At 37.9% G+C, this 16211-nt stretch overlaps 1 protein-coding gene across 10 annotated transcripts in view; it reads right to left on the reverse strand.

Moving 5' to 3' along the window:
- Positions 1–16211, reverse strand: part of INPP4A (inositol polyphosphate-4-phosphatase type I A) — a 134033-nt gene that overhangs the window by 17525 nt on the left and 100297 nt on the right. For 6 of the 10 annotated variants that reach the window (XM_062601579.1, XM_062601583.1, XM_062601582.1 and 3 more), the window contains 7 exons: positions 15424–15706; positions 12074–12106; positions 7287–7459; positions 5802–5925; positions 4815–4941; positions 1762–1902; positions 408–505 (listed from right to left, as the gene is read on the reverse strand). In XM_062601579.1, coding sequence (XP_062457563.1) covers positions 408–505; positions 1762–1902; positions 4815–4941; positions 5802–5925; positions 7287–7459; positions 12074–12106; positions 15424–15706 — 979 coding nt within the window. The remainder of the gene's footprint in view (positions 1–407; positions 506–1761; positions 1903–4814; positions 4942–5801; positions 5926–7286; positions 7460–12073; positions 12107–15423; positions 15707–16211) is intronic. The other 4 variants (XM_062601588.1, XM_062601587.1, XM_062601585.1 and 1 more) reach the window with 2 other exon arrangements.

The raw sequence follows: 16211 nt of genomic DNA on the forward strand, positions 1-16211 counted from the left end.
AGAAGTTCCTACAAAATGGCATTTGCTCTCTGTACGGGTCTCCATAAGCACAAAGAACATCATCAAAAACTGGAGATGAAAGTGCTGTTGTTACAACCAGTCACTTTTATGCCTTCTCTCACAGTACTCTGACTGCCTGTTTATACAGTATGCAGTGCCTCTTAGAAAAAGATGTAAAAGTAAATTAAAAAAAAAAAAAAAAGAAAGAAAACTAATCAGAATGAGCCTCAAACCAACTTGAACCTGCTCTACTTAGTGCTAACATGTTAAAATAGAGTTGCATCATTTCTTGGAGGTTACTATACTGGCATATCATCAACATTTAAACAATTCACTTGAATCGAAGAAAAAAAATTCAGCCTACATTGCTCTGCAACTGAATTTGCCATTAGTTACTGAATACTTACAATCATCAGGCAAAACTTCTTTGAACTGTTCAAAATATGAATTCAACCGGACTAAGCTTTCCATGTTAATTACTTCTTGAAGTGAGGTGTCTCCAAACCTTTAAAAGGTGAAGAAGGGAACATTTAAGCCTCTCTTTTCTTAGAAACAACTTCACTCAGCAATATGACTATTAGAACACAGTTTAAAGATACATCCCATGAAATGCCTAAATATTCAAATGCAGAAGAAAGTGTAACAGAAAAGAGTTGCAGCGATTCATTCCAGAAAAAGAAAAATGCAAGAACAGGGGAAAGGCAGAAAGGCAGAAAGGAAAAGTTTACAGATATTAGTATTTGAAAGACTTTGACTTCTGTATCTTTCTATCAATATTAATTATCAATATTAAACACCCATCTATTTGGTAGATCTTTTTGCAAAAATTCAAACTTAACAATGTTGGCTCAGTTTGTTAGCTAGTAACAACCAGTAAGCAGAATCACAAACTTTGATTTCAGACATGTGAATGAGAAATATGGATCTAGGAGGGATAAAATGCGAACATAACAAATATCGTCAGCAACACGGTGATTCATCTTATCTAACATTTGTCTCTTATAGGCAATAGAGGAAGACATGAACTCCTGGAATACCCTTGATTGATCTATTCTAGATGTCTGCCATCAGATTGCATGCTCCATCCAGGCAGCAAGGCTGGTGCTGCAACATCTACATGCCTCATTTCACTGGAGTTCTCCACGACAGCTGGGATCTGCCAATGTATTCCTTACAGGATAAAGCCATAATAGAAAGCAGCTCTGGTAGCTCTCCCAGAACAGAACAGGTTTGCTAACAAATATAATTGTATAATTACATTTTTTTAGCTTTTCAAGAGCCCAGTTGCATTGTATCAGTACTGCAACAGTAGGTTAAACTGAAGCAAATTCTGATAGTGGCCAAAGAGGGAGTCTAGGGAAGAGTACAAAACCAAGAGCGCAAATACACAGCAATCCTCAGAATGTTAACTCAGCTTCTGGTGACCTGCCACTCTTGAGTTCTGGAGTCAAAAGCAGCAACTCTGTGTTAAGCAGCCCATGACAGATTTCCTCTTCCAAAAAGCCACTTTTGAACCACATAAACCTTTACTACACGCCATGAAGTAAAGAGCTCCATAGCTATATGCTGTGTGAAGAAGTATCTCCTTTTGTTTGTTTGGAACTTGCCAGCTTCATACGATGGTCCTGTGCTCTCATTTTGGAAGAGAAAATGGATCACATTTAGTAATGCAACAGTGCAATTTCACAGAGACATACTTCCATTAGAATAGGAGATTGCTGAACTGCCATTAAGGTTGAGCTCGCATGATTGAATACATACTTCTCTGCTAGGGTTTGCTGCTCATTGATTCCCACATTGAAAAGAACAGGCTGAACCCTCAGTAACATGCCACTCTGAATTTCTCGCGGCAGCAAATCAAACAAGGCGCTTGGCAAAGGGATCCTCACATTAAATCCATCACTGTAAATAAACAAACAACCATAAGACATACAGTACAAAAAGCAACATTATGAGAATGTGTTCTTTTTGTTAAGAGCGTTAACACCTAAAATACAATCCAATTATATTAAAAAAAACAGGATCAGTCAAAATCCAAAACTTTAAAGTACTGCCAGAGCTTGATCCTTGTCAGAAAAGCTATACCAGTTTAAACACAAAATAGCAACAGCCTATAATGTTCATTTTATGTCCTCATGGGTTTTTCAATCAGATCTGAAAAAGTCCTGAGAAAAGCTGAATTTGCTTTCCCCATTAATACTCTAGCTCCCTATAATGTGATGAGAAAAAGATGAATTTTGGTATGTCCCCAGCTCATCAAAAGTAGAAGAGTAGATTTAAAAGACAATAAAAAATTTAAAAGATTAAGATTTAAAAAGATTAAAATAAAAAAGATTAAGATCAAAAAAGATTTAAAGAAGAAAAGTAATTTAAAAGCTTTTATCATGGATGATGATGCACATGCAAGAAAGATTTTTTGCATACAATGAGTATTGCTGGTATTCCTGAGCTGAAGGGCAGAGGCAATGATAGGTGTGATCCAAGCACAAATTGAAGAGGGAGCCAACAAAAAGTGCTGATAGGGATCTTTATGGCTCAGACCTACAAACCTGTTCCTGCAGCCCAACAGGTTACCTTGGGTCAGCTGAGCTACAGCAAAGATGTGCATGTTTTAGTTCGTGGCCAGTGTGAAGTAATGCAACTTACCTTAACCCACAACATCACTACGGACTAAGGTAAATCATATTAGTTTACCTTTACTACAGGCTGAGGGATTGCCTAGACATAAGTTATTGTGCTTTGCATGCCCTGCATTAATCTATCCACAGCAGTACCTTGCTGTTATGCTGCAGTCCTTACAGTGCAACTTTCCTATGATCATTTTTCTGCTCACAAGGCACTTAAAAACTCCCTCAAGTATATAAGAGCCATATAACAATATAATCAAAATTGGTCTGTGACTCATTTACACTGGACACAGGGAAAATATAGCAGAGCATATCCTATGTTACATCTGAAAGCAAAAGCTTGTTTTCATCTCTAAATGTAAAGCCTCCAATAGTTTGCACCAAAATAAATATGATTTTTCTTCTCTTCCCCTTCTAGAGTAAAATCTAGACAGCAGAGTAGTAAGTAGCACTATGAGACCTGAAACTAATGAAGTCTGTTTTTCTACTGATTTGCGTCCTGTACTTTTAACTAAAGCTTTTTCTTTGAAAGGGGTTTTCTGCCAGCTTTCAGCCATTCACAAAGGTCTCAGTAATTTCTGCAATACATACAATCGCATCACAGTTCTCCTTCAGCCAAGGCTGTTTCCATTGCAGCTGAACCTGAACTTGGTTAAGTTCATCCAAATGTATTTATCTTTGACAATTCTAGCTCTTTTTCAAGATGCAGATGAAACTGGGCAGAGCTTCAGCAGAGCTTGGTGCAGCACACTGCAATTCAATAAACCTTGTTTCCTCAAGAAATCAGATTCAAAACTAAATTTCTGAAGACTCTGTGAAACACAGAACGATTTAAAACATTAATTTCTCTGAGGTCTCTGTCACCCCACAGCTTTCTCACGATCTGTGAACAGGCTCCCTCAGAACAGAGGTGTCTTGCAGGGGCCTGTCAGCTTTATGCCAGAAACCAGCTGATCAGCAGGCTGAGGTGTTTGCAGGAACGTGTTACTCCATCTGTTGCAAAAGCTTCCCACCACAATAGAGCTGTAACAGATTGCTCCCACTCTACTTCACGTGAGGCCTCATGAATGTTTGACACTTCAAATAGACTTTTTTTAGGAAAAGAAAAAGAAAAAGAGAAAGAGAAAGAGAAAGAGAAAAAAGAAAAGGAAAAGGAAAAGGAAAAGGAAAAGGAAAGGGAAAAGGAAAAGGAAAAAGAGAAAGAGAAAAAAAGAAAAAGAAAAAGAAAAAGAAAAAGAAAAAGAAAAAGAAAAAGAAAAAGAAAAAGAAAAAGAAAAAGAAAAAGAAAAAGAAAAAGAAAAAGAAAAAGAAAAAGAAAAAGAAAAAGAAAAAGAAAAAGAGAAAAAGAAAGAGAAAAAGAAAGAGAAAAAGAAAAAGAAAAAGAAAAAGAAAAAAAGAGAAAAAGAAAGAGAAAAAGAAAGAGAAAAAGAAAGAGAAAAAGAAAGAGAAAAAGAAAGAGAAAAAGAAAGAGAAAGAGAAAGAGAAAGAGAGAAAGAGAAAGAGAAAAAGAAAGAGAAAGAGAAAGAGAAAGAGAAAGAGAAAAAAAGAAAAAGAAAAAGAAAAAGAAAAAAAGAAAAAAGAAGAAGAAAAAGAAAAAGTTGGCCAAAATGAGAAGCAACTCAATGCTTCAAAAGAATCCACAAGTTAAATCCACAGTTTGGCCCTAATAGTTTAGAAACGGGTGCTAAATAGGCTTCAGTTCAACATCAGCTAACATGCTCTGTATCCTGCAGTGATATGACAACCACTGTAAGTCAACGACATACAGTAAAGCACTGATCAACTGACCAACATCGGAGAATCTCTCATATATGAGAGATGAGATCAAGCTCGAGAGTCAGTCTAAAATCTAAAAACAGCACAAGTGCCTAAGAACAGATTGGATACTTTTTGCTTATGATAATGGAAGGCCAGGTCAAGATTATACCAACTCATAGAACAATACTGTCATAGTTTGAGCTCTGTCATACATCCCTTCTCAGTTTAGTTAGCAAAATGAAACACTGGTAAAAATAGAAAAGCTGCTCTAAAACATTTCTCTAAAGTTCTGAGAAAAACATAGCACAATACAAAAGTACATTATTTGCTTGAGTTTCAAGTACAGTATCAGTTTCTTCCCTCTGCAACCCTACTCTTTTCCTCCACATTCTGCCCCCCCTTTCTTCTTTTTTCTTTTTTTTTTTTTACCGATTTCCAGTGATGACTGGCAGCATGTCAGTAGATGTACTTGATGTGGCCTGAGTTACTTTAAAGGTTACATTCCTCAAGTCCATTATTCCCAAACTCATGTCCTCCAGCATTGCCAGCTCCTCACCTAAATCAAGGAGGAAAAATTCAATCGTAATCATCATGAAGAACTTCCCTTTATCCATGACTTGCTATGACTGCAGGCCACAGCTCTCACAAAAAAAGTTCTGCGGGTGGTGAGGGTAGGGAGCTCAGCCCTCTACCTTGATCTTAATCTGCCCGACTTCGGACAAAGTCTTGAATCACTTTGTGACTCTAGCAAGGATAGAAAACACGAATTATTTAGCCCATCCAGCCTTCTGTCTTTCAAATAGATTGTGTGCTGACTTTCTAGTACAGACAATACTAGTAAACACTTCTCAGCACTGTCATATCCATGATGTCCTTTGTGTTATAAAGTGTTCTGTCACCCTGTATTGCAGTATCTTACAGTGAACTCTAGATTTATTCAAGAAAGCATTCCCTAATTGGTATCCAAATATCTATTCTGACACAGGAGTGAAATATGTTTTCTTTATGTATTACTTCCGCAGTCTTTCTATTGTAGGATAAATGAAGGTCAAAGAAATGCAAAAAACATTTTTTGGATGGAGCTCCTCCCAGCTTGCTGGAATTTTAGTCCCCTTCTTTTCTAAAAAAAATGATGGATATTTCTTCTTCTTCTTTTTTTTTTTTTTTTTTTTTAACTCTTGGCCTTATTACATCACAAGGCAAGTACATTTTATTTTTTAATAAGAAGATATTCTGCTTTGCTATTTGCTAGCTAATTAACTAATCCAGATATTACTTGCTTTTACATTTCATTTTTCAAAACAATTTTGTAGCTAAGCTGCAGATTATCCCATACACTCATCTTCTGCTGTAGCCAATTTAAAGCAGAATTTGGTGACTCACAGCTGCTATCACCCACTTGCTCTGTGTCTTTACCGTAAGTGCTCAGCAGGCTCTCAAACTGCGCCAGCAAGCCAATGGTATAGAGTTGTCTCAGAAATCCATCATCATGTAGGCAGTTCCTCAGCTTGATAATGAAACCACAAATAAGAGCTGTCAGCTGTAGGAGAGAAGACAGACAAGAGTGAAATAATGCAAGACAAAAAGCTCTTCAGCCCCAAATGGAAACAACCCTGCACAAGAGATGCCATAAAAATCTGTCAGACTAATGCTCTTTTCCTTTAAAGGGTACTCTTCTTTTTCCTTGCAGTTGAAGTGAGAAAACCAAACAACAACAATCAAAACACTTAAAGTTTGATTTAGGGCATACTAGCTTGAAGTTGGAAGCTCTCCCAAGGTGGGACTGCTGTTGATCTCACATAGTTGTTTTCTTGACATGCCCACTTGAGCAAGAATCCACAACTGGTGAATTACAAAAGAGTCTCCTTGGAGAATTGTTTTAGTTACAGATGGGAAAGCAACGCAACTAGTTCCAAGGCAAGAATTTTGATAGTACAATTAAATTATTGTTTTTTAAAATGACATTTTAAGAATGCTTTAAAAAGGCAATGCCTGCTTGCATTACATAAAGATTCAAACTCCAGCATTATGAGACATTCAAGACTAGGCCCTGATACTGAGATTAAGTCTTATTTTGGTCTTTCTGATCTTTACGATGGGTAAACATAGTCAAAGCATAGAGCTAAACAAAGTTATCTGCAATATAAAGTGGGTTTTGTACAGAAAAATTATCAACATTTATCTCTATGAGAAATGATGTTTTGGGACAACTGCTCTACCAAACAATGTACAAGAGATAAGATGTTTGAAATAAATAAACTTAATAAATTGATAAATAAATAAATAAATTGATTCTTATTATGTAAAATGTTCCCACAGGACAGAAGACAAGCTGAAGAAGTGCAGTCAGCAGAAAAAGCATGGAAGGTGCCTCCAGACATCTCTTAGTGAGTGGCTGACACAAAACAGACCCCAACTGGCCCAGAAACAAAACTTTTATAAAATCCCAGCACCCAGTCTCTTTGGGGCTGGACTTCTCTCCTTAGGTACTAAAGGTTCCATTGGTTTTGCTGATGAAAAAAAAAACCACAAACATTGGTATCAGAGTATATTTTCTGTTTATGGGCCTTTTTTTTCCCCTCCCTCCTCTGTCTTTCACATCTTACTTCTGGTTTTGGATCAGTGGCATTGGGAGGCAAAGGCTGTTTCGGTATACAGCATTACTCTCACTGGTTCTTGCACAGTTTTTTAAAATTAGGAATATATGTCGAAGGGAAGATATGAGCTTTATATTTCCAAACACATGCAAGCGAATAGTAATAACAGTACAATGAGTGAGATCATAGCATTCAACCTGAGGAAAAAAAACAGATTGAAAAAATTCTGCAGTCATCTGTCATACTTCATAAAATCCCACCACAAGTCTAAGTGTAATCAAACCATGCAAACTTCCTTGCTTACAGTTTGGCAGAAGACAACATCCCTGCGATACTGAAGGCTCAGGCACAGCCCTATTGTTGGAGCACTGTCCTGCATTAATAAAAAGACCATGGCTTTCTTTGCCTTGTCACTCATCATGGCTACGCAGTCTGTGAGTGTTGTCAGCAAGGGGTAAAGAGCCTCACTCCATTCACCTGGTTAAAAAAAAAAATTAAAATCAATGGCACTGTAAGTACTTCATTTGAAATATGCACACATTAAGAAGAAACCTTCTGTTGCAAGTTAAAGCAAAATGATCTGCATTTAATAATTGTTTTATTCTGTTTGGCTGGTTATCCCCTGCTTGCTAATGAGTTAATGCAACCTTACACAGTGGTTATCGAACAGGGAAAATATGGAGAATTCTACTCTAAAAGTCAATGTTAAGACTTTCCCAACCATGTAATAGCTCCCAGATTTGCCCCCACTGAACAGACCATACAATAGCTGATTTGGAAAGCACAACAACAAATGTAAGTATCAATATACACAAGAGTATATAAACGTGTGTGCATGTTCAAACGTACCCTTTCACAGAGCATAAACATGGACAGGGCACAGAGTCCACTCTATAATGAATATAGGGAACATCTTTTTGGCCACTTCTGTCAATGAGATTTCTCCCAGATACTTCCAGCTTTGAATCTCCTTTGGTCTCATAACTGTATTATTCAAGTGTTTCACCATCTTAAAAATATTTATCCTTCCACAACACCTCAGTGAGCTAAGATGGTGTTCATTTCCCATTTGCCACATGGGAATAATAAGGCAGAAAGGCAAGTAAGGCAAATCCATGTAGTCTCTCTTTTAAGTGTCCCCAATCTGCTGAATAGCTTTGCAGACTGAGCTAGCCAGTAAAAAACATGAAATGCAGTGGCTTGGGTGGGCACTAACCAGATCCTTAGAAGTATTTAGGAGCTTGGCTCCCACTGAAATATGTGAGATGTATCCCAGTGTGACTGGAAGCAAGGAAATGAAATTGGGCTGCCTGAGCCCTGTTTCAGCACCCCAAGCACTGCACCATTCCTTCTCCCTAAAGAAAAGGCACCGCCTTAAATGTCCCATTAGCTCATTTCCTTTCCATCCTTCTTTCATCTTTTGTCTCAATTGACCACCACCGTTTTCAAACTCACTTCCACAACTGTATGAAAAGTTATTCAGATAGTATACCAAAACCCATTTTCTCTGCAACATAGGGAAAAGCTGAAACAGTGTTTTGCCCTCTTCAATGTAAGGCTAAAACAGGACACTTCCTCTTTTTAAAGGGCAGGACAAAGTGTTTTATTTTTAAAATGACACACCACCGCCAGTCTGCACGGCGGTGCCAGCAAGGCGATGTGCACAGCGATGAACCTATGAGAACGGGGTCATTTCAAGCCTGCCACAGGAAGTCGTTCATGACTTCAACTGAACGGCAAGGCGAAGAGCCAGTAATAACACAAGTTTCTTTGATAACCATCCAAAGAGGGGAACGTTGGAAGCTTGCTAACAGAAACATAGCTGACAAGATTAGCAGAACTCTCCTTTTTGCTTTTGTTCTATGTGGTAGATAGACAATTTAATAAACTAAACAAAGGGGAAGTTATTTGGCTCTGTTCCATCATCTTACTTCAAGAGAGCAGGAAACATCGAAAGAACAAAGATCTACAGCTTGTCTTTTATATCCCATTAAATACTTTCCTCTCAAAATAAAACAGATGTCATAACATTGGCCTGTGAACACTCAGAAAGCAAAATACAGATGATACTAATGAAGTGTTTCTCTTACAGTATTTAAGGGCTTTACTATGCAGGAATGAGAATGACAAAAAATTGAAGAGATCTGGCACATCATTATTCCATTGCCTGGATATACATACTTGTATACAGTTAAGTAACTCCATGAAGATTTAAAATTATACGGTGTTTGGCAGTACTTTGTTTAAAACATATGGTAATCATAAAGCATCACAGAATCACAGAACAACTGTGATTGAAAGTGACCTCTGGAAATCATCTAGTCCAACCCCCCTGCTCAAGCAGGGTCACCGAGAACGTGTTGCCCTGCTCATGTCCAGATGGCTTTTGAATACCTCCAAGGAATGAGACTCCCAAACCTCTGTGGGCAACGAGTTTCAGCGCTCTGTTACCCTCACAGTAAAAAGTTTTTCCTTATGTTAGATTGGAACTATCTATATCTATATAGATATATAAATATACATAGATACAGTATAAATATATATATATACACATAATGTGTGTATATATATAGTATACAATACACTGGAGGTACACCAGAATGCCTGAGGCTAATGCAATCCTCAGATTTTTTTTTCTCTCAAGATTCACATGCAGTACGGTAATGCATTTTGAGATAATGAGTAAAACTCCTCTGTGCTATGTATTCTCTTGGTTTAAAATACTGACCAGAGAAAAAGGAAAACCTTTGTCAGTTTACACAGTTTGAATCACTTTTCACTTCCTGTTTCACAGAAGTGTCCATGTGTAATTTTTTGGTCAATAGTAGCTGCCATTAACAGTAAAACAGGAACAAAAAAACCACTCTCAGGCTTGAATCAGTGTGGAACATTGCACTAACAGCTTTTAAATACATTTATTTGAAAGGACTTCTAGTGTTCACTTTTACTTGGGTTCTCCCTCCCTTCTTCTTCGTCTTTGCCTCACTAATTTCCCTAAGAGACCTTTATTTTTGAAAGTATATATATTATAAAACTAATCAATGACGCTTTCAAACACCATGAGCACTCTAATTCTAATGAGAAATCTATTCTGAGCTCTGTTCTGATGTTTTAAAACTATTATTTAAACTATTTATTGACGCCACTTTAAAACTATTTAAATATTTAAAATATCATTATTTAAAAACTATTATTGACTCCACTGGGCAAATCCATAGATAGAATAATTTGGTATATTGCCTCAAATCAATGGGGATGGAAAGAGTTGTTACAGATTTACAACAGCTGGAGATCTAGTCCAAGCCAGCTTCTGATACATTTTGGACATAAATCCCACTTTCTATCAGAGGTCTTTAGTTCACATTAGAAGTTATTCCACATTTAAAAGATGGCATGGTACAAACCAGTAGAAAGTCTGTCATTTGCTTTGTGTGTTTTATAGAAACACATGACGAGAGATAAATCCCGTAGGCCCCATTCAAATAGCTCTAACTGAATTATTTCTCCTAAACAAGGGCTGTTCCTACTTTTCTTATGAGCAGTGCTGACCAAAGCCATATCTTAAGGCACACTTTGAGATGTGGCATGTAAAAAAATAAATAAAAAGGCTGGGAAGACCTATAAAGTCACAGAGTGAAGCCTTTCTCACATAGATGGGAAAAGGCATTTTATTTTTGGTAAGAGTCTTTCTTCTCCAGATCCACAACAACTGACTCCAGAGCCTTGATGGGGTATCTTGAGTCTTTCAGGGTATATGTTGCAAGAGAGAAAAAAGAAAAAACAAAAGAAGAAGAAAAAAGATACCCTAATGTCCGTAAATCAAAGTACTGGGCACCTACAGTTGCTGTTGTGTTTAAGTCATGGTTACAAGTACTCAAGATCTCTGAAAAAGACAGATTTAAGTAACTGGTGAAACAGATGCTTAGGTCTGATCCAGCAGCATATAATTGACAACCTGTCTAAGCTCCTAGTCAAGACATATATGATTTCAGAGGGAATTAAGAATTAAATGCTTTGCTACACTGCAGCCTCAATTAATTACATCTAAAATCCAGTTTGGGGTACAATTGGGTGCCCAGCTAGGGGAACCTGTTTGCTTTTAATTACGCCCATCTTAAAAATAAATAAATAGCATTAATTTATATATCACATTCAGATGTTGCAAAAAGTAAAGGGATGTTCCAAGAACTAAAAACATATGCAACCTTTCATAGACTAAGAGCATTTCCTCAGTGATAGAAGCAAACAGAGTGACCGCAGCCAGAGTGGACAGCTGAGAAGAATGGTAATATACTCTGTGGATTTTGTGGAGATGAAAACTGAAAATTATACTTACCTGGGGGATTTTATTTCCCACTGGCTTTGCTAAACCCTGGAGCCCATGCTGTAACAGTTCATCAATGAAACCTCCACTGAGCTCAGATTAAACTAATCCTAGACTGGAAAAATTACAGCCATTTGGTGGGAATGGGGGGTGTTACTGAGGCATATTACTCAGACCTTGTACATATAATAACAGTGGGAGGAACTACCGGGAGACAGGGAAGAAGGTGAGCAGTATGATCAAAGTTTTAATTTAGTATTTGAAACATTAGGCTTGCAGTGCCCTAGGCTGCCTGGAGCGTATACCCACGCCACGGTGGGTTTCCATCAGCCTCGCTGACTGCTCTATGTTCCAGTGCTCCTTCAGAAAGGCAGCTTTACCAGCACGTATGAAAGGGCATGTCTGAAAACTCATTAAATGAGGCTCCCACTGGCTTCAGTGACACTGGGAACAAGCCCCAAACCATTGCCTCCCACATTAGTTTACTCAAATGTGTCAAACGGGGAGAGCAAATGCTCTCCCATATCTGGACGTGAAAATGTGAAAACGTAGTTAACAGTGCTTACCAGCCAATCTCTTGCGCTTTTATTTAGGAAAATCATTTAGGAAAATAACAACTTCTCAACATGTCTAGGTAAACCACATGATATTGCAGAGCATTACCGTTCAATAATGGTCAGTCTTATCAGCAAGGCACTTGTTCAGTTGTTAAATATAAACAAAAACTTGCAGTTTTCAGAAGAAGCGGAAGCCATGAACGCACATACCTGGGCTGGATTCTTCTGGAGCGGGGCTGCAATCTGCACAAAAATGGAGGGGCAACATGCATGATTAAGGAGCAGCAACACAGTCCAAACATAAGCAACTCAAATGCTCGGTGCCAGGGATCTCGGAGCAAACCGCAGCTTAGCAGAGCTAGTCCCCGGGCCCGGGGCACCGCGGGCATGGGCTGTCTCCTCCACACCACCATTCCTGCGCAGGGGGACACCAGGATGGGGCCGCGGAGGGAAGGAGGCTCTCTCAAGCTCAGCAGCTCTCGAGGGATTGCCCCAGGGGCGCTGCCGATCCCCAGCGATCCACAAGGCACTATTTGAGAACCACCGGCTTAGTGCAATTATAAAATAAGCTGGTAGTAAGGCAGCTAAACAGAGTAGCAGAAGACTAGCAGTTAAGTTCAGCGTGCTCACGCACTTAACTGAAAATGACATTAATGCACCTACGCTGCAAGAGTATCAGTATTTTGCTATTTAAGACAAATCTACGCTATACAATTTCTGAAACAGTTAACACCAGCATTGGATTGTGTTTTAAAGGCTCAAACCTCCTCACCAAAGCTTGTGACAGTTTTACACTCACTTCAGTGGTAGGAACAGTTTGTCAGACGAAAATAGCTACCGTGCAACACAAACAGTAGAAGGATAACATACCTTGCTACAGCAAGTCTTGCATTAATGAACAGCAGTTCATTAAACTAACAGATTAAAATTTGTTGTATTCATATCTAGGTTCAATAGTCAATGAATTACAAATTTGAAAATAACAGCAGAAAATATCAAATTAAATTATAAGCATAAGGACAAGCATCTGAGCTAAACAATCTGGGATAAAAACCTCTCAGTAAGTTAAATCTTACAGTATTTATTAAGGAAACTATATGCTCCAATGCAATTTTCATAACAAATATCTAAGTCTATAATGAAAATAAAAATTAAAATAAAAAATCTTAAGTCTCCCCTCTACTATTTTAGGCAGTAACTTCTTTCAAAATATTCACCTCTAAAGAGGTGACCCTTTAAAGACCCTTTAAAGTCCTTCAGTAGCATTTTTCTACATCACTCTTACCGATTTTGGAAGTATATAGGGTTAGGTTTAATTTTGTTTGTTTTTTTAACATGGTATTCAAACTAAGTTCTGGCTGCTCATCTATTCATTTGTTCATCTGACAAAATGTCAATTATTCAAACCTCAGAATTATTAAAATAAAAAGCAGTACTTCTTTGAATATATGACAAGAAAAACTTGAAAATGTTGGGGTCTGAGCCTAGAGAATGGACCTTCTTTGTCTCTCAGTTATTCCCAAGATCAGCTGTAAAGAACGATAGTAGGTTTGGTGTGGAGATAAGAAATGAAATTAATGGAAAAATTCCAATCAATTTCTGTGAGATCAGGTTGTCTTATAACATATCTGTTCTTCCGTCAAAAAACCCTGAACTTTAATTAGCAACTAAATTTAATGAGAATGATCAAGCACTCAAATTTGCCCTGTGTTCCAGTAAATCTCCCAAGTGCAATTCAAATTGCTTGTTAAGACGTATGAAAAATGTCTCGCATCAGATACCTAAGAAACAGAATTCCCTCTCCAGGACTTTTTTAAGATAGGTTTGGACAAGAGTGGTTAATAGACCTTAAGACTTCAAATCTAGTCCTTAAACTTAGGTAGTACTGGGAAATGGCAGCCCCTCAACTTCAAAGTTTGCTACACTTCTTGATTTAATTTGTCAAATTCTGTGGATTAAATGGGATTTTCTTTTTCCTGTTTCAGACACAGAGGAAAAGACTGCAGGAACTTCTGGCATGGACAAAACCTTTGGTAGGTAAATGTAGCTAATTCATTTTTGGTACGATATATGTGAGATCCAGAGCAGAGGTAAAAGTTTAACTAAAAATTCTGGGTAAATTTTGAAAGAAAATGATTATTCTAAGATGCTTTTAGCTTGCAAAAGCTTCTGATACCACTCACCTCAGATTTTTCCTATTCTTTTTAATATTAAAAATCCAAAACTTGTTGATATGAAGGTGCACTGAGATTTACTGATAAAACTTTCATATCTACATCAAACTTCATAAAACCAGCTGGCAAATAAAAACATTTAAAGCTGTCAAACTGGTAGAACACAATCTAGTCATTAAGATTAATAGAGAACACACTCTAAAACAAGAGTCATCTTCCCCTATTCCTTTTTAATACCTCAAAATGTCAGTCTAATCTTGGAAACCAAGTCATTTAGGATACTAAGCAAATCAGATATAACAGAAGTACAGAGCTATACAAAATAGTATCTATTTTTTTTATTTTAACTTCCCTCTTGTTTTTTTCTTTTCTTTTTTTTTTTTTTTCCTTAAGGTATTGCCTTCCAACTTTACTGCAATGTTAATGATGGAATGGACATGAAGTCACAGGCATGCACAAGGGGGGAAGAGCCATCAAATAGTTAAGACAGAACAGGAGAAAGGAAATGAAAACACAAATCTATCTTTCTAGAGCTAAACTTGGCACACTTGTTCTATTAAATGGAAAAATGATAGTGACTATGACAATTTTTAAAGTAAAGAATGGGAGAATAAGCCAAATGTGTATATATGTAAATGAAATAATCGTGAAATTTAATGCAAGGCTGGAAAACTGTCAACTTAAATTGATCCCTCTCATTCGCATGCTCATGGCATTATGCAACTGGATTCTACTCAGGACTCTTGTGATCTCAGACTTGGACAGGTTTATTCCACTGAGATTTTGCACTGCCAACTCCAACCTTCCGCCTACATGAAATCTAACTAATCAAGTGTGTTAGCACCACAGTCTTGACAATTTCGGTTAATATCCGCTTTAAATTCCAGTAAGTTCCTCCAAGTTTAGCTCAGTCTAATAGGTCTGCTTGGCGAGCCGCCTTTATTTTGGCAGCCCATCTGGGACCATTGCTGTTGCAGCAGTGCCTGCACATCTCTCATGTTTTATTCAACCTTTTATAAAGGTTCACTCTAATAAGCTTTGTTTGCAATAGGAGCCACCAGAGGTGTTGTTCCACAGGAGCTTTAAAGCCACCAGGAAAGCCACCAGAGGTGTTCACACAGCTAACCCCCACACCTGTTTTACAAGTCTCAAAACACCCAGTGTGCAATCCCAGTGCCAGTGTAATCAATAAGAGCCATTTCATTTGGATCAGGATTCCTACCTAAGCTCGCAGCTCCCAGTACACCACCAGTTTCCTCTGACTGACACCAGTGCTCCACATCACCACTGAGCTAGAGACCCATGGAAGGATGCAGCAGAGGCTTAGGAATGAGGCCAACACACAGCAAGAGCACAGCAGTGAGAAGCAGGGTCTGGCATACGCACTTGTGTTTCTGAGAGAATGGCATGCACAGGATGGTGTGGATGAAGATGGTGGTGAGGATGATGAAGGTGAGGATGATGAAGGTGAAGATGAGGTCTCATTTAAATCTTCTGGATTTATCCAGTAGGCGCGAGTGTCCCGATTACCTTTTTTACTAGTACAGCTGATATCGCATTGGAAAACGTCTTCACAGCTGTCGCTTTGCAAGCGCTCTTTCTGGAGAAGTTTGTCCACTCTCTGTATAATACACTCCAGACTTTTGTCAACATTCAACCAAACTTTCTCCTTGAAAGAAAAACATTCTCTTCTCAATTTAAAAAACAAAGAGATAGTGGGTAACAAATCCCTTGAAACACACATTTTGTGGTGTGATTCTAGGCAAAGTTTCCTCTGGGCTATTACGATTACATTTGTGCACACACAAACATTGTATATATAAATAAATCAGCATATCAATAACATGTAGAGATGTCACATGTAAACTGCACAGTTATGTTAAAATTAAATGTGCTGAACAATTCTACATGTCTCCTCTACCTATGATTCACTATTCTTATTTTCAATAGGCATCATTTTTTACTCTTGAAACTTGTCTGACTGGGAAACATTTCCTCACTTTGGCTGACAATCATTTACTTTTCTCCTTTAAAGATGTGTTTCCTTAAGGCCCAGGGTGATTAGAATCCAGCGACAGCCTCTTCTCCCTTCAAAATGCTCGTAGAAGCGGATGTCTCCCACTCCTTTCAAGGCTAAGGATGGAGATGACTTAGCATTCCCTTCTAAGCATGGA

The sequence above is a fragment of the Rhea pennata genome, chromosome 1 (assembly GCF_028389875.1).
Source record: "Rhea pennata isolate bPtePen1 chromosome 1, bPtePen1.pri, whole genome shotgun sequence".
Lineage (NCBI taxonomy): Eukaryota > Metazoa > Chordata > Aves > Rheiformes > Rheidae > Rhea > Rhea pennata.